The 19,057-nt window shown below is 47.0% G+C and overlaps 1 protein-coding gene across 2 annotated transcripts in view; it reads left to right on the top strand.

Moving 5' to 3' along the window:
• Positions 1-19,057, top strand: part of LOC115471609 (acylamino-acid-releasing enzyme-like) — a 342,862-nt gene that overhangs the window by 130,054 nt on the left and 193,751 nt on the right. For both annotated transcript variants that reach the window (XM_030205317.1, XM_030205316.1), the window contains exon 6: positions 16,748-16,926. In XM_030205317.1, coding sequence (XP_030061177.1) covers positions 16,748-16,926 — 179 coding nt within the window. The remainder of the gene's footprint in view (positions 1-16,747; positions 16,927-19,057) is intronic.

The following is a 19,057-nucleotide window of genomic DNA, read 5'->3' as shown; positions in this document are numbered from 1 at the left end:
AGATATAGTAGAATTGGAAAAGGTACAGCGAAGGGCGACGAAAATGATAGTGGGGATGGGACGACTTTCCTATGAAGAGAGGCTGAGAAGGCTAGGGCTTTTTAGCTTGGAGAAGAGACGGCTGAGGGGAGATATGATAGAAGTGTATAAAATAATGAGTGGAATGGATCGGGTGGATGTGAAGCGACTGTTCACGCTATCCAAAAATACTAGGACTAGAGGGCATGAGTTGAAGCTACAGTGTGGTAAATTTAAAACGAATCGGAGAAAATTTTTCTTCACCCAACGTGTAATTAGACTCTGGAATTCGTTGCCGGAGAACGTGGTACGGGCGGTTAGCTTGACGGAGTTTAAAAGGGGGTTAGATAGATTCCTAAAGGACAAGTCCATAGACCGCTATTAAATGGACTTGGAAAAATTCCGCATTTTTAGGTATAACTTGTCTGGAATGTTTTTACGTTTGGGGAGCGTGCCAGGTGCCCTTGACCTGGATTGGCCACTGTCGGTGACAGGATGCTGGGCTAGATGGACCTTTGGTCTTTCCCAGTATGGCACTACTTATGTACTTATGAAGTATCTGCGGTTTCGGCTGGGAACGCAGCATTTTCAGTATTGTGTGCTGCCTTTTGGCTTGGCGTCTGCGCCCAGGGTATTTACCAAGTGCCTGGCAGTTGTTGCAGCGTCTCTACGCAGACTGGGAGTGCATGTGTTCCCTTATCTCGACGATTGGCTGGTGAAGAGCACCTCCCAGAAAGGAGCTTTGCAATCCATGCGGATGACTATTCAAGTGCTGGAGCTACTAGGGTTTGTCATCAATTACCCAAAGTCCCATTTCCACCCTGTTCAAAAATTGGAATTCATAGGGGCTCTGTTGTACACGAAGACAGCTTGTGCTTATCTTCCCGAGCCAAGAGCAAACAACCTTTTGTCTCTGGTCTCCAAGGTTCAAGCGTCTCAACAGATCACAGCTCGGCAGATGTTGAGACTTCTGGGGCACATGGCTTCCACAGTTCATGTAACTCCCATGGCACGTCTTCACATGAGATCAGCTCAGTGGACCCTAGCTTCCCAGTGGTATCAAGATACAGGGGAGCTAGAGGATGTGATCCAGCTGTCCACCGACTTTCGGAATTCCCTTCAGTGGTGGACAATTCGATCCAATCTGGTTTTGGGGCGCCCATTCCAAATTCCTCAGCCACAAAAAGTGCTGACCACGGATGCATCCCTCCTGGGGTGGGGAGCTCATGTACATGGGCTGCACACTCAAGGAGCTTGGTCCCTTCAGGAAAAGCGTCTTCAGATCAACCTCCTGGAGTTGCGAGCGATCTGGAACGCTCTAAAGGCTTTCAAAGATCGGCTATCCAACCAAATTATTCTGATGCAAACAGACAATCAGGTTGCGATGTATTACACAAACAAGCAAAGGGGCACTGGATCTCGCCCTCTGTGTCAGGAGGCCGTGCAGATGTGGCTTTGGGCTCGGCAACACGGCATGTTTCTCCAAGCCATTTATCTAGCCGGCGTAAACAACGGTCTGGCCGGATAATGCAGCCTCACGAGTGGTCGCTGAACATGGCTGTAGCCAGAAAGATTTTCCGAGAGTGGGGCACCCCCTCGGTGGATCTTTTTGCCACTCAACTCAATCACAAGGTCCCTCAGTTCTGTTCCAGACTTCAGGCCCACAGCAGGCTAGAGTCGGATGCCTTCCTCCTTCATTGGGGGACAGGCCTTCTGTATGTGTATCCTCCCATACCTCTGGTGGGGAAGACTTTGTTGAAACTCAAGCAAGATCGTGAAACCATGATTCTGATCGCTCCCTTCTGGCCGCGTCAGATCTGATTCCCTCTTCTTCTGGAGTTGTCCTCTGAAGAACCGTGGAGATTGGAGTGTTTGCCAACTCTCATTACTCAGAACAAGGGGGCGCTTCTATATCCCAACCTCCAGTTTCTGGCTCTCACGGCCTGGATGTTGAGAGCTTAGAATTTGCCTCCTTGGGTCTTTCAGAGGGTATCTCCCGAGTCTTGCTTGCTTCCAGGAAAGATTCCACTAACAGATGTTACTCTTTTAAATGGAAGAGGTTTGCCGTCTGGTGTGACAGCAGGGCCCTAGATCCTTTTTCTTGTCCTACACAGACCCTGCTTGAATACCTTCTGCGTTTATCAGAGTCTGGTCTCAAGACCAACTCCGTAAGAGTTCATCTTAGTGCGATTAGTGCTTACCATCAACGTGTAGAAGGTCAGCCTATCTCTGGACAGCCTTTAGTTGTTCGCTTCATGAGAGGTTTGCTTTTGTCAAAGCCCCCTGTGAAACCTCCTCCAGTGTCATGGGATCTCAATGTCGTTCTCACCTAGCTGATGAAACCCCCTTTCGAGCCACTGAATTCCTGCCATCTGAAGTACTTGACCTGGAAGGTCATTTTCTTGGTGGCTGTTACTTCAGCTCGTGGGGTCAGTGAGCTTCAGGCTCTAGTGGTTCATGCTCCTTATCTTAAATTTCATCATAACAGAGTAGTTCTCCACACGCACCCTAAGTTCTTGCCAAAGGTGGTGTCAGAGTTCCATCTGAACCAGTCAATTGTCTTGCCAACATTCTTCCCTCGTCCTCATTCAAGTCCTGGTGAAAGCAAACTGCACACTTTGGACTGCAAAAGAGCATTGGCCTTTTACGTGGAGCGGACAAGCCCCCACAGACAGTCCGCCCAGTTGTTTATTTCTTTTAATCCCAACAAGAGGGGAGTTGCTGTCAGGAAACGCACCATATCTAATTGGATAGCAGATTGCATTTCCTTCACTTATGCCCAAGCTGGGCTGACGTTAGAGGGCCATGTCACGGCTCATAATGTTAGAGCCATGGCTGCGTCAGTGGCTCATCTGAGGTCAGCCACTATTGAAGAGATCTGCAAGGCTGCGACGTGGTCATCAGTCTACACATTCACATCTCACTACTGCCTTCAGCAGGATAGCCAACGCGACAGCCGGTTTGGGCAGTCGGTGCTGCAGAATCTGTTTGGGGTTTAGAATCCAACTCCAACCCTCCTAGGCCCATTTTGATTCTGTTCCAGGCTGCACTCTCAGTTAGATGTTTCTTGTTTCAGGTCATTCTTTGTTATGCCCTCGCAGTTGCGAGGTCCAATTGACCAATGTTTGTTGTGTTGAGTGAGCCTGGGGGCTAGGGATACCCCACATGTGAGAATATCAGCCTGCTTGTCCTCGGAAAAAGCGAAGTTTCTTACCTGAAGCAGGTATTCTCCAAGGACAACAGGCTGGATATTCTCACAAACCCTCCCTCCTCCCCTTTGGAGTTGATTTTCTTTTCATCTATTGGATTCAACTGAGGAGCGTGACCGCGCAACGGGCGGGAAACTATGTGCACGCATGCGCAGTGGTAGCGCCACGCGCGGTGGAACGCTCCAGAAGAGACTTTTGTAGATTTTTACTTAAAATCCTCCGGGGCCGACGTGACGTCACCCACATGTGAGAATATCCAGCCTGCTGTCCTCGGAGAATACCTGCTTCAGGTATGAAACTTCGCTTTCCCCTGACTACACCGTGTTGTCTTGTGATCTTATAGACGATGATGCGGCATGGTTCACCTGGAAGCGCACAAAGAAACTTTGTGCACTACTGGGTAACACTAACATCTTCATAGCCTCCTTTACAACATGCCCAGCTAGAGCTATACAGGGTTCTTGATGCTTTACAAGAGCGCTGCCTTTATCACGATCCAGACTTTGTGTTTGTAAGTAAGCAGAGTGAGTGCGATCCTCCTTTGGGTGATTAGGTGAATTAACGAGCTAGATACCTAAGGGTGAGCATATCACAGAATTTGTCTCAGCCGGGCCTAAAACATACAGTACAGGCTGTCCAGCGGTGAGACCCATCTGAAGGTAAAAGGCATCACACTGAACAGCAAAAATAGCGAGAAAATAAATTTTGCTGTCTAGTTATGGATTATAATCCTAGGGTGCCACCGAATGAACAAACTAAAATATCCATTCAACAAAAAGCGATAGAAACAAGGGTCGATGACATGTTGAATCTCGTGCACTAAAAAAAAATTTGAAGGATCATGTATGATAAACGGGTTTTGATTCAAAATTTTAACACATTGCCTTACAATAATAACAATAATAATAATAATATAACTTATATTCCGCCTGTACCTCACAGTTCAAGGCAGATCAGAATAAAAGAAGCTGGTCATGTGCAGAAATCTACATAAAAATTATTCATACCTAAGTATTAGATTGAGTAACAAATTTCTGAAACAAATATGTTTTTATAGTTTTTCTGAATTGTAAATAGTTTGTTTCATAGAGTTGTAGGGTTATAACTTCTTTTTTATTAATACAAGCTGTTCAAGGAGGTCACATGATGCTAGGCTAAGAGGAGGACGCCGCAGAACGGAGCTCCGAGGCCCCTCAGCTAAAATCTTGCCTCAAGCAGTATTAAAATCTTTGCAAAACCTGTGAAAAGGTGATATAAATTTAGGTGAGCACCCCAAGTGTCAGAAAAATCCACTGACCTTTCAGAGCGCGAAAATATCCACTAAAGTCCAGCGGATGGATGGAACCCGAAACCACGCAGGAGAAAACAAGATGGCGGAGCATGGCCCCTCGGGAGAATCATCAGTAGGATCGGCGTGGACGGCAGAGATCGCAGCTGAGGTCTCAGCGTTGCTGGAGACCTCGGTGGACCAAAAATTACAAAGAATCTCTGACAAGTTGGAACAGATGGATGGCAAGTTGGAGGGCTTGCGGGCCAACATGACAGGATATCAGCAGCGACTCTCCGATGTGGAAGATCAATGCTTATAGCACGAGAATCAGCAAAAAACACTTCAGAAGACAGTGGCACAACTAGAATCGAAACTCGAGGACTTAGAAAACAGGGCATGAAGGAATAATCTTAGAATGGTGGGATTTCCGGAGACAATAAAGGACGCTGACCTGAGAGAATTTCTTGAAACATGGCTGCCTAAAGCGCAAAACCTACCGAGGCTAGCAAACTCCTTGAAAATTGAATGCACCCACCGGCTAGGTCTGGTGAGACAGGAAAATTCCCGCCTGAGAACTGTAATTTTCAAACTCTTAAACTATGTGCGTAAGCAGGAGATTCTGAGAGCCTGGAGGATGGCGGGCAAATTACAATATGAGCAACACAGCATACTTTGCCTCCAGGATTTTTCTGCAGCAGTCGCAACACAGCGTTGACAATTTGCTGAGTCCTGTAAGGTACTCTATAGAATAGTAAAAAAAATACGCTTCACCCTGCTTTATCCAGAATGCTTCAGAATCTAATATGGTGGGAAGACTCATTATTTTACCTCACCTGTTGAAGCCTTACAATTTGCTTCACGCATAGACTGTGATTCGGAGAAGGGAGCATCAATGGCTGCAACCTGAACTTTCATTTTGAATTGGAGTTGCGGAAGACTACTGAGAGCACTAACTGAGTAGGAGAATGTGGAGTCTTTATGGAGATTGCAGTGGAACTGTGAGATATGTTGTCAGCCTGGACTTTGACATGGGATTTTGGAGGAAATGCAAAGCCATTAGTCTATAAGGGGTTTCAGTACATGTGCCAACCTTAACGAGTAAAGAGTAAAGTTCTGTTATTTTGAGATACGGCACATAGCGTTGTCTTCAGTTTTGTATATGGGATAATCTTAGACAGTTGTGAGATATTCATGACCTTGCACATTTCATGGGTTGGTCATATTACGGGTCAGTTTTCATATATGATAGTGGTTCCTGCTTGGGGGGGGGGGGCAGGAGAGGGGCTATGATGTGATCAGTTCTCTAGAGAGAACACGGTTATTCGGTTTGTTGTTCTGGTGGGGGGAGGGAATGGGATGGAACGGGAAGAGAGGAAGGGGGTGGGAGGGAGAGGGGGTTTTTTTAAAGTCAGGAATTTGCAGACTTGTTGGGGACGATGTGAAATTGGAGAATGTGTGCATAGCATGGGAGGGGGTGCCCAGGGACTGGGGGGCGCTTTCTCTAACAAAAGTTCTGATTCCCTTTATTACAACAATGACATGGGATCCTGGGATCACTAAAGCTGATATCTTGGAACATTTGAGGGGGTCTCATCACCCATTAAACAAGCAAAGGTGTTGCAGGCCCTGTGTCGCCACAAAGCGGATGTAGCATTTTTGCAGGCACCCCCTTTGGCCAAGGCAGAGCATTGTAAATTTCAAAAAGGTTGGGTGGGAAGCATGGTAGAGGCCCCGGCGATAAATAAAAAAGCAGGAGTGATGATACTTTTCCGGAAAGGGCTGCAGCTACAGATCAAATCGGTTAAGCTTAGCCCTGAAGGAAGATATGTATTGACAGTGGTGGAACTAGAGGGGCGTCCACTAATATTATGTAATGTTTACGCCCCTAATGGTTTTGACAAAAAGTTCTACCAAGGTCTTATTGACCTGCTGAACCCCTATCAAGGGGAGAACATCATACTTGGGGGCAATTTCAATTTGGTATATGACCCTCAGATGAATAAATCTACCACTACAAGTCAAAATCTGAGTTATTATTTAAGAGGCCTGCCTTTCCTTTGTACAACATTGGACTTGGTGGATGTTTGGAGAGTGCTACATCCTACGTTCAGAGATTATATGCACCTGTCAAGGGCACACTCCTCTCAATTTAGTATAGATTATTTTTTCATATATAGTTCCCCTTTTTCGCGAGTTCCGGTGGCAGAGATTGGCCCATGTGAAGTCTCGGATCATTCTCTTATATGGATGCAGCTGGAGACATAACATAGTAAATGACGGAAGAAAAAGACCTGCATGGTCCATCCAGTCTGCCCTACACGATAAACTCATATGTGCTACTTTTTGTGTATACCTTACCTTGATTTGTATCTGTCCTTTTTAGGGCACAGACCGTGTAAGTCTGCCCAGCACTATCCCCGCCTCCCAACCACCAGCCCCGCCTCCCACCACCGGCTCTGGCACAGACCGTATAAGTCTGCCCAGCACTATCCCCGCCTCCCGCCACCAGCTCTGCCACCCAATCTCGGCTAAGCTCCTTAGGATCCATTCTTTCTGAACAGGATTCCTTTATGTTTATCCCACGCGTATTTGAATTCTGTTACCGTTTTCATTTCCACCACCTCCCGCGGGAGACGAACATGAATGTGGGCCGGGGGGGGGGGGGGGGGGGAGTTTGCGATTTCCAGTAGAGCTATATCGGGATGCCACTTTTCACACATTTCTTAAGGAAAAATGGGGAGATTTTAAGAGGTACAATGGAAGACATATACACCAGCATAGCCTTTATTGGGAAACAACCAAGGTGGTGATGTGAGGGGAGATTATTGTATATAGAGCCCAGATGCGGAAAAGGAGAGACAAGGAGATCATCCGGCTAGAAAAGGTAATTCGCAGTGAAAGGATCCTCTATGGGGCGGCCCAGACTGCAGATTAGAAACTAGCCTTGCTGGCTTCCCAGAGAGAGTTGAATGAGTTGCTCCATCAGAGAGCGCTAAAGTCCCACCTTTATTATAAACATCAGCTATTCCTATATGGCAACAAGGCTGGGGCCTTGTTGGGGCGTTTGGTACGAGGGCGGAAAGGCACCTCTCGTATTATACAACTAAGGGGCTTGGAAGGCAGGCATATTTATTTATTTATTTGTTACATTTGTGCCCCACATTTTCCCACCTTTTGCAGGCTCAATGTGGCTTACATAGTACCGTAATGGCGTTCGCCAAATCGGTTGATAACAAATACAAGGTTATATTGTGGTTGAATGAGGTAGGTGTGTATCAGGCATCATGAGGGTCAAAGGAATGAAGATTGTATATTGTCCTATATGATCATTGGTTATGCTGTGTTGCTGGGTGTGGGGATTTACGGTGGATCGGTGGGGTAAGCCTTTTTGAAGAGGTTGGTTTTTAGTGATTTCCTGAAGTTTAGGTGGTTATGAATTGTTTTCACAGCTTTTGGGAGACCATTCCATAGTTGTGCGCTTATGTAGGAGAAGCAGGATACGTAAGTTGCTTTGTATTTAAGTGCTTTGCAATTTGGGTAATGTAGGTTTATGTATGATCGTGATGATCTGATTCTGTTTCTGGTTGGTAGATCTATGAGGTCTATCATGTATCCTGGGACTACGCCATAGATAATTTTGTGGACCAAGGTGCAGATTTTGAATATGATCCTTTCTTTGATTGGGAGCCAGTGCAGCTTTTCTCGGAGGGGTTTAACACTATCGAATCGTGTTTTACCAAGTCTGCCTGGCTGCTGTGTTTTGGGCATATTAGATCAAATGTGGAAATCTCAACTCATTTTCAGAAATTCTATGAAGCGCTGTATAAGGCGCCCACAGAGACAATTCTGGACAGTAATTTATTTTTGGATAATTTAGATTTACCCAAGATTTCGTCCTCACAGAGGAATTTCCTTAATGCTCCCATTATGGAGGGAGACCTGATGTTGGCGCTACAACAGAGCAAGCTTTACAACGTTCCGGGCCCGGATGGATTCAGTGTAGAGTTTTATAAGTTATTCCAAGAGCAGGTGAAGTTTCCTTTCCTTAATCTGTTCATTTCAATGGCGAAGTCGAGTCATGCTGGATTCCTTTATTACTGCTCAAATGATAGTTTTGCTGAAACAGGGTAAAGACCCAATTTACTAATTCTCTTGGCTCCAACCCTCATCATCTGTTCGCCACCCTTAACTCCCTCCTCAAAGTGCCCTCCGCTCACCCCCCCCCCCCCCCCCCCCGCTCACTCTCTCCTCAATCACTGGCTGACTACTTCCATGACAAGGTGCAGAAGATCAGCCTCGAATTTACTACCAAGCCACCTCTTCCTCTTCACCCTTTAACCCACTCCCTCAACCAACCAACCAACCCAGGCCTCCTTCTCCTCTTTTCCTGATATCACCGAGGAGGAAACCGCCCACCTTCTTTCCTCCTCGAAATGCACCACCTGTTCCTCTGATCCCATCCCCACTAACTTACTAAACACTATCTCTCCTACTGTCACCCCCCCTCCCCATCTGTCATATCCTCAACCTCCCTCTCTCCACTGCAACTGTCCCTGACTCCTTCAAGCATGCTGTAGTCACACCACTCCTAAAAAAACCATCATTAGACCCTATCTGCCCTTCCTACCCTTCCTCTCCAAGATACTTGAACGCGCCGTTCACAGCCCCTGCCTTGATTTTCTCTCCTCATGCCATCCTCGATCCGCTTCAATCCGGTTTTTGCCCTCTACACTCGACAGAAACGGCACTCACTCTGTAATGACCTGTTTCTTGCCAAATCCAAAGGTCACTAGTCCAAACTCATCCTCCTCGACCTATCCGCCACTTTTGGCACTGTCAACCATAATTTCCTTCTTGCTACACTATCCTCATTTGGGTTCCAGGGCTCTGTCCTCTCCTAGTTCTCCTCTTATCTCTCCCACTATACCTTCAGAGTACATTCTCATGGATCTTCCTCCACCCCCATCCCGCTCTCTGTTGGAGTTCCTCAGGGATCTGTCCTTGGACCCCTTCTTTTTTCAATCTACACCTCTTCCCTGGGCTCGCTGATCTCATCTCATGGTTTCCAATATCATCTTTATGCTGACGACACCCAGCTTTATCTCTCCACACCAGACATCACTGCGGAAACCCAGGCCAAAGTATCGGCCTGCTTATCTGACATTGCTGCCTGGATGTCCAACCGCCACCTGAAACTGAACATGGCCAAGACCGAGCTCATTGTCTTTCCACCCAAACCCACTTCTCCTCTCCCTCCACTCTCTATTTCAGTCGATAACACCCTCATCCTCCCCGTCTCATCTGCCCGCAACTTCGGAAAAATCTTTGACTCCTCCCTCTCCTTCTCTGCTCATATCCAGCAGACAGCCAAGACCTGTCGCTTCTTTTTTTTTTTTTTTGTTACATTTGTACCCCGCACTTTCCCACTCAGGGCAGGCTCAATGCGGCTTACATGGGGCAATGGAGGGTTAAGTGACTTGCCCAGAGTCACAAGGAGCTGCCTGTGCCTGAAGTTGGAATTGAACTCAGTTCCTCAGTTCCCCAGGACCAAAGTCCACCACCCTAACCACTAGGCATAACATCAGTAAAATTCGCCCTTTCCTCTCTGAGCACACCACCTGAACTCTCATCCACTCTCTCATTACTCGCCTTGACTACTGCAACCTACTCCTCACTGGCCTCCTACTTAACCATCTATCCCCCCTTCAATCCGATCAGAACTCTGCTACATGTCTTATCTTCTGCCTAGACCGATATGCTCATATTACCCCTCTCCTCAAGTCACTTCACTGGCTTCCGATCGGCGTACCTCAGGGTTCTGTTCTTGGTCCCCTCCTCTTTTCTATCTACACTTCTTCCCTTGGTTCATTAATCTCATCCCATGGCTTTTCCTACCATCTCTATGCTGATGACTCCCAAATCTACCTTTCTATCCCTGATATCTCACCTTGCATCCAAACCAAAGTTTCAGCGTGCTTGTCTGACATTGCTGTCTGGATGTCTCAACGCCACCTGAAATTAAATATGACCAAAACCGAGCTTCTCATTTCCCCCCCCAAACCCACCTCCCCGCTCCCATCTTTGACTCTTCTCTCTCCTTCTCTGCTCATATCCAGCAGATTGCCAAGACCTGTCATTTCTTTCTTTACAACATCCGTAAAATCCGCCCCTTTCTTTCCGAGCACTCTACCAAAACCCTCATCCACACCCTTGTCACCTCTCGTTTAGACTACTGCAATCTGCTTCTTGCTGGCCTCCCACTTAGTCACCTCTCCCCTCTCCAGTTGGTTCAAAACTCTGCTGCCCGTCTCATCTTCCGCCAGGGTCGCTTTACTCATACTACCCCTCTCCTCAAGACCCTTCACTGGCTCCCTATCCGTTTTCGCATCCTGTTCAAACTTCTTCTACTAACCTATAAATGTACTCACTCTGCTGCTCCCCAGTATCTCTCCACACTCGTCCTTCTCTACACCCCTTCCCGTACACTCCGCTCCATGGATAAATCCTTCTTATCTGTTCCCTTCTCCACTACTGCCAACTCCAGACTTCGTGCCTTCTGTCTTGCTGCACCCTACACCTGGAATAAACTTCCTGAGCCCCTACGTCTTGCCCCATCCTTGGCCACCTTTAAATCTAGACTGAAAGCCCACCTCTTTAACATTGCTTTTGACTCGTAACCACTCGCCTCCACCTACACTCCTCTCTTCCTTCCCGTTCACATTAATTGATTTGATTTGCTTACTTTATTTATTTTTTTGTCTATTAGATTGTAAGCTCTTTGAGCAGGGACTGTCTTTCTTCTATGTTTGTGCAGCGCTGCGTACGCCTTGTAGCGCTATAGAAATGCTAAATAGTAGTAGTAGGTACCGCACCTACTAACCTACAAACGCACTCAATCTGCAGCCCCTCACTACCTCTCTACCCTCATCTCCCCTTACGCTCCTACCCGTAACCTCCGCTCACAGGACAAATCCCTCCTCTCAGTACCCTTCTCCACCACTGCCAACCAGGGCCGTGCCGATGCGGTAAGCGAGGTAAGCGCCGCAGGGGGGCGCCCACCTCTGGAGGGCGCCACCGCGGTGCTTACCCTCGCCCCGCGCCCCCGAGGACTTTAAATTACCTCGGTCGCAGCCGCTGCAGCAGCGTCGGTGAAAGCGCTGCCGACGTCTCCCTTCCCTTGCACTCATTGGTTCCCTCAGTGTCCCGCCTTCTTCTGACGTCAGAAGAAGGCGGACACTGAGGGAACCAAGAGCGCAGTGGGGGCGATGCGCCCCGGGTGTCAGCGGGTGGGGGGTGCGCCGCTCCCGCTGCTCCCACCATACCTTCTTTTAAAAAAGAAATCAGTAAAGCGGCATGGCAGGCAGCGCAGCTTCGCGTCTGCCCTGCTTGTAAAACAAGTAGATCTCCTCGTCGGGCCTTCGCTCACTGGGTCCCGCCCTCGAGGAAATAGGAAGTTACCTCAGAGGAGGGCGGGACCCAGTGAGCGAAGGCCCGACGAGGAGATCTGCTTGTTTTACAAGCAGGGCAGACGCGAAGCTGCGCTGCCTGCCACGCCGCTTTACTGATTTCTTTTTTAAAAGAAGGTAGGGTGGGAGCAGCGGGAGCGGAGCACCCCCCCCCCCCCCCCCCCACCCGCTGTCATCTCGACGGAGCTGGTAGTCGGGTCGGATCAGGGGTGCCCAGATGGCAGATGGGGAGGGGAGCCCAGATGACAGAAGGGAATGGGGTGCCCAGATGGGAGAAGGGGATGGGGAGGGGAGCCCAGATGACAGAAGGGGATGGGATGGGGTGCCCAGATGGGGAGGGGAGCCCAGATGGCAGAAGGGGATGGGGTGGGGAGCCCAGATGGCAGAAGGGGATGGGGTGGGGAGCCCAGATGACAGAAGGGGATTGGGTGGGGTGCCCAGATGACAGAAGGGGAGGGGAGCCCAGATGACAGAAGGGGATTGGGTGGGGTGCCCAGATGACTAGAAGGGGAGGGGAGCCCAGATGGCAGAAGGGGATGGGGTGGGGTGCCCAGATGACAGAAGGGGATGGGGTGGGGAGCCCAGATGGCAGAAGGGGATGGGGTGGCCAGATGGGAGAAGGGGTTGGGGTGCCCAGATGGGAGAAGGGGATGGGGTGCCCAGATGGGAGAAGGGGATGGGGAGGGGAGCCCAGATGGGGTCTGGGGCTGAAAGGGGAGGCCCTAATGCAAGGCATGTGGATGAAGGGAGCTGGAGCTGGAACTGGGGGCTGAAAAGGAGGGTAGGTGGGATAAGGGGGCTAGTACTGGGACTGGGGGCTGAAAAGGGACAAGAGCTGAAACTGTGGGGACTGGGGGCTGAAAAGAAGACAGGGAGAAGTGGCTGGGGCTGAAGCTTGGGACTAGTGAGAGAAAAGGGCTGGGTTTGAAACTGGGGGCTGAAAAGGGGACAGGGAGAAGTGGCTGGGGGCCGAAGCTCAAGACTGGTGGGAGAAAAGGGCTAGGGCTGAAACTGGGGACTGGTGGGATAGTGGGGCTGGAACTGGGGGCTGAAAAAAAGGGGCAGAGAGAGGGGACAGATCCTAGATGGAAGGGGGAGTGAGAGGGAGGGCAGACCTTAGATGGATGGGAGAGGGAGGGCAAATGGTGGATTGAGCGGACAGAGAGAAAGGGCAGACAGTGGATGGAAGCGATAGAAAGGGCAGACAGTGAATGGAAGGGGGAGAGAGAGGGCAGACAGGGGCAGATGGTGGATGGAAGGTGCTGCGATAGAGGGCAGATGTAGATGGAAGGGGCAGGGAGAGAGGGCAGACATTGGATGAAGGGGACAGCAGAGAGGGCAGACACTGGATGGCAGAGAGAGAACAAAGACAGATGCTGGATGGAAGGAAGGAAGACAGTGAAAAGAAGATGAGGAAAGCAGAAACCAGAGACAACAAACTGTAAATAAAATATTTACTTTTATTTTTTTTGCTTTAGGATATAGTAGTATTGTAGCTGTGTTAATAAATGTTTATAATAGGTAATCTTTTTATTGGACTAATTTTAATACATTTTGACTAACTTTCGGAGAACAAAACCCCCTTCCTCAGGTCAGGATAGGATACTGTAACAGCACTATACTGTATTGACCTGAGGAAGGATGTTTTGGCCTCTGAAAGCTAAATGTATTAGTCCAATAAAATGGTATTATTTTATTTTCTATATTTGTTTTATTTCTATTTGTTAATTTGTAAAGTGGTGATTGGTTCTTGTTAGTTTTTTTCAAATTTACATCTGCAGTCTTTATATTTTGCACAGTACTAGGGGACATTTTCTGTTTCTGTGGTGTTGCATTGTATGCAGAGTCTGGCATCTTGGGGGTTCAGTTTAATTTTTGTCTAGCGTTTGGAATATGTCCACTTTGAGAATTTACATCTGCTATCTTATTTTGCAATGTATAGCAATTTGTTTCTAAGAATATTGCTGACAATTCCTGTCAGTGTGGCAAGTGGTGAGCGATCATTTTCACCGGGGGGGGGGGCGTGATCATTTTCACAGGGGGTAGGGGCGCCAACTGATAGTCTGCAGGGGGGCGCCAGAGACCCTAGGCACGGCCCTGCTGCCAACTCCAGACTCCGCCCTTTCTGCCTCACCTCACCCTATGCTTGAATAAACTCCCTGAGCCCATACGCCAAGCCCCCTCCCTACCCATCTTCAAATCCTTGCTCAAAGCCCACCTCTTCAATGTCACTTTCAGTACCTAACCATTGTACCTCTATCCAGGGAATGTAGACTGCCTCAGTCTTGATTGACTGCACTTTTTGTCCTTTAGATTGTAAGCTCCTTTGAGCAGGGACTGTCCTTCTTTGTTAATTGTACAGCACTGCGCAACCCTGGTAGCGCTTTAGAAATGTTAAATAGTAGTAGTAGGATCCAGGGTCATATCGACCTATATCCCTGTTGAATTGCGACGTGAAGCTCTATGCTAAAATATTGGCTAATAGGTTGTCCAGTGTGCTCCCGGACTTGATAGCGCCTCCATAGGTGGGATTTGTAAAGGGTAGATCAGTAGCTATGAGAGCTACTGATATGAGAGCTATCCTTGCGTCCGTGGAGGTGATGGAGGCACAAAAAAGGGCTTCCTTGCTGATTAGTTTTGACGCAGAGAAGGCCTTCGACTGCGTAGTTTGGCAATTTCTTTTTGCAGTAATGCAGAAAGTGGGCATAGAGGGATTTTTTAGGGAGGCAGTGGATGTTCTTTATTCGAACCCACAGGCATTTATGTGGGTAAATGGGGAGAGATCACTTCAGTTTTTGATAAAGCGAGGTACGAGGCAAAGATGTCCTTTGTCTCCTTTGCCTTTCGTCCTTACCCTGGATCCCCTGATTAGGGAGGTCTGCTCCTATCCGGAGGTGTCGGGGGTGTCAATGGGGAAAACTGTGTTTAAGGTCGCCGCTTTTGCGGATGACATATTGATACATGTACTTGACACTAGAAAATAGTGCAGGAACAACTGGTGCTAAATACTGGTAAATCTGTACAAAACACTATTGCTACATCAGTCTAAATGGCTATCCAATAGCAACAAATATTTATAAAGGAGAAAACCCCTCAGAACCTATCGGACCATCAGTCCTAGGTATACAACAAGCCAAAAAATGGCCGTTGATAGTTTCTATCATGGGGGTTTTAAGATTTCTCCAGTTTTTTTTCTTATCTCTTTTTTCTATCAATGTGTTTTTAACGTGCAACTACTGTGCTTCAAAAACTACTATTTCAAACTGACAATCAATAGATGAGTTTAGAAAAAGCGCCCATAAAAGCAAAACAGCATTCTGCTATATTTCAAGGAATAGCACTTAACTTTTGTCCAACGGTGCCACCGTTTCACCGTAAGTGGCTTCCTCAGGGACTTTGGTGCTTATTCTCTTAGCTTTGGCTGCTTTTAGATTTTCTGAAAAAATGAAAGTTCAGTTAGAATTTAAACACTTCTTTAAACAACGGATTAGTCTTAACACTAGAACACATACTTTCAGTTCGTTCACTTCTAAACAAAATGGCGCTATTATGTTATATGCTGTGAAGTTCCTATAAATAGAGCCCAGGTGAAGGAGGGAATCAGTTCATTATTCACTTGTTCAATAGAACACATGCCAATCGATCTTGTTATTGAGGCCCAGAGGTTCTAATGATTTCAATTTGTATGTCCATTTTGCCTCTTTTCTTTGGAGCATTAATTTTCTGTTTCCTCCTCTCAGATTACCCTCTACTCTTTCTAAAATACAACAACGGAGTTCTTCAAATTTATGTTTCTGTTTGATGCAATGTTTTGTCTTGCAATGTTTGCTCTATGTTCTAGCATTCGTGTTTTAAACGTTCTTGTAGTCATTCCAACATATATTTTCTTGCAAGGACACTTTATTGCATATACCACAAAGTCCGTTCTACAATTAGTAAATTGGTTTAGATGGAATTCTTGGTTGTTTAGTTCATCCTTGAAGGATTTAGTTGCTAAGGTGATTTTTCAGATTTGGCATGTGCCACATTTATAATGGCCACTCGTTTTAGGCTTTTTCTTAATGTTTACAGGGAAACCTGCTGGACATAGTTCCTCTTTAAGATTTTTTCCTCTAGCAAACGCAGTATGTAAATTCATGTTTTCAAATACTGGATTTGTTTGGATGATTCCTTTCTTTTGAGAGAAAACATTAAAATAAAAATTGTGACTGAAAAATGCCTATTTTTCTTTCCTGTGAGAAAAAAAGGTTAAGCTGCGCATGCACAAACAAATTCCATTGAGGCTGTAGGGGGCGGTAGGGTTTTGAGATGTCACATCCCGTCATGTGTCCTCCATCATAGATGGCAGCTGGAAGTGGAAATCGGAAGTGATGTGATGTAGATGCCATCTTGGAAAAGGGCCGTGGCTATGATGTCACTTCCCGTGGCATCATCAAAAGGGGTGTGGTTTGGGGGGCAAGTCTATTTAAAAAGGGGCGGGGTTTAGGTACATCAATATAAATAAGGCCAGACGAGGGGTATGGCTGTTCAAAAGGGGTGGGACTTGGACAGGTCAAGATGTCATGTCTAGTGATGTCAAAGGGGGCGGGGATTGGGTGTGGCTTTGGGCTTGGCTTGAGTAGTGACATCAGAAGGGTAGGTGTGGGCATGGCATGGGTGTGTCCTCACATCTGATTGGCTGAGAACCCAGAAGTGCACGTGTCACCTGTCAAAATCAATTAATTTTGATAAATGCTTCTGAGATACACTACTTATGTGTCAGAATTTGATTTGTTTTTATCCAGATCAATTTGGGTGCCTGCAATGGTCACATTCGGAGACCCATCTTTTGTACATAGCTGAGAGGAAACGTCCAAAGACAGAGTCATTCTTCCAGAGCAAAGCACCAGAGCTCAGCAGCAGCATCACTGAGGAGGAGGAGGAGGAGGAAGAAGAACCTGGAGATTTTTGCAACTTTAGGAAGGTGCAGTATTCCATCCCTTTTCATTTTCCATCATGGAAAGTTGTGCACTTTGACATGCTGGATTACAGATCAGCCTGTTTGTAATCACTCTGGTTTCACACAGTGGGCTGTCAGAGTGAAGACAAAGGTAATCATTAGCACAGTTCAGTCTGCCAGGTAAAATACTTCACCCAAACTCTGCTATTAAAAGTGTGTGGTAGTTTCTGAATACTTAATGTAAGTCTTGTACGTTAAGACCCTCATGTGTATCTAAAAATAGCAAGCTATGCAATAAGGCCTTCATTTCAGAGTGGTCTAGAAAGATGCTAGCATGAATACACTATAATTAGCATATCCATATATACAAATGAAGAAATATTGTATGCAAATGATATTTAACATATGTTTGATAAATAATGTGGTATGCCTACTCTCTAGTTGGCACATAAGGCAGCCAGTGGAGAGTGGTCATACAACATTATGTCAGCCTTATGCATCGACTGGCTCAAGAAGATATAATAATAATACTCTCCACACTGTTTTCTAAGCTCCTGCTAACTGAACCCCATTTAATACCTGACTTGGAGTGGTGGTGACTTACAGACATGCACAATAATGAAAGGGGTCCTTGGCTAACTGCAAACATGAAGGCAGTATCATATGAATGACACTGTAAAGCTGTACTATAGGCCCACGAGGCTGAACACATTTGATCATTCTTGTCTTTACCAAAACAAATTGCAGTTACCACACACTGTTTTTGCAAATCCTTATGCACACATTTATACCACAACTATCTTTTCACAAACATTCTTTAATCTCCTACAGTATTCAAGGCAAAAGGTCCTCATAATGATGTTGAAATGGACAGGCTAGAACGTATTGCCCTAATTTTCAAGATCATTGTTTCACTTCTGCAATTAGTCTGGCCATTGAGTACTGCAGACATTCAGAGACTTGTTCTTCAATAGCAGTGTTTGTTGGGGTCCCACCAACCCCCTGACTAGTCACAAAAGTAAAGGGTCTCGTTCCAAGAGGACTACCCCATGTCCTAATCCCCCTTCTAAACATACAAAGGAAACTTTCATAGGTGACCAGCAGAACAGATGAGATAGGAGGAGACGAGAGAGCTTTTGAGTATTTAAAAAATGCATACAGTTTTACTGATACAGGTCATATATATTTCAAAGCAATAGGTTGCTAGATGACAAAGGTCTTTGCTGTCACTGAAAATGTTCGCATAGAGTAGCCTAATGATTAGAGTAATGGCTGAGAACCAGGGAAGCCGCATTCAGGCCCAGATGCACTAAACCTGAACGACCCTTTTAATGACCCTTAACGAAGAAATTTTCAAACGTAGCATGCATCAATGGCCATTTTCCGAGGAAGCTAGCAGCTAACGAAACTGGAATGCAAATGAGAAACTACCATTGAAATATAGACAATTCGGAATGCACTAACCATACCGACGATAGCAACGATTCACTTACCGCCAGAAATTTAACGTCAGCTCAGACCTGTCGTTAAAGCCTGAGCTGTCATCTCCCCGCTGTCCCCCGCACGATGAAAAACCAAATTGATGGCATGTTTAAAAAGAAAAGTGGCTCCCTGCTTCCCTGTGCCTAAAATAAAAAACGAAACTAAATTAAAAAAGGATCGGGAGGGGGCAAAGGCACTCATCAGCAGCGTCCTGTATGGACAGCCTTGCCTTGCCTTGCCCCCCCCCCCCCCCCCCCCGAAGTCCCCGCTGCTCCCTGCTGCTCCGATTGTGAAATAAAAGCTGTTAAAAATGAAACCTTTGCAGTTGCTGGGCTCCCCCTCCCTTCCTGTCTCTCTCTTCTTCAGTCGGCAATGCTCCGCCTCCTGCCCTCTTCCACCTCCGTGCCCCGACCCCCCCCCCCCCCTCCACCATAATGGCCGGTGCAGCGCCTCTCACCTATGTTTGAAGGCGCTGCACGGGATGGATCAGCTGTTCTTGATCTCTTCTGTCTCCTCCGATGTCTCCTTCTTCTTCCTGTGCCCGCCCTCCTCTGACGTCAGTTATCTACGTAGATAACTGACGTCAGAGGAGGGCGGGCACAGGAAGAAGAAGGAGACATCGGAGGAGACAGAAGAGATCAAGAACAGCTGATCCATCCCGTGCAGTGCCTTC

Source organism: Microcaecilia unicolor, chromosome 6, assembly GCF_901765095.1.
Source record: "Microcaecilia unicolor chromosome 6, aMicUni1.1, whole genome shotgun sequence".
Classification (NCBI taxonomy): Eukaryota; Metazoa; Chordata; class Amphibia; order Gymnophiona; family Siphonopidae; genus Microcaecilia; species Microcaecilia unicolor.
This window is presented reverse-complemented; position numbering and strand designations above follow the sequence as displayed.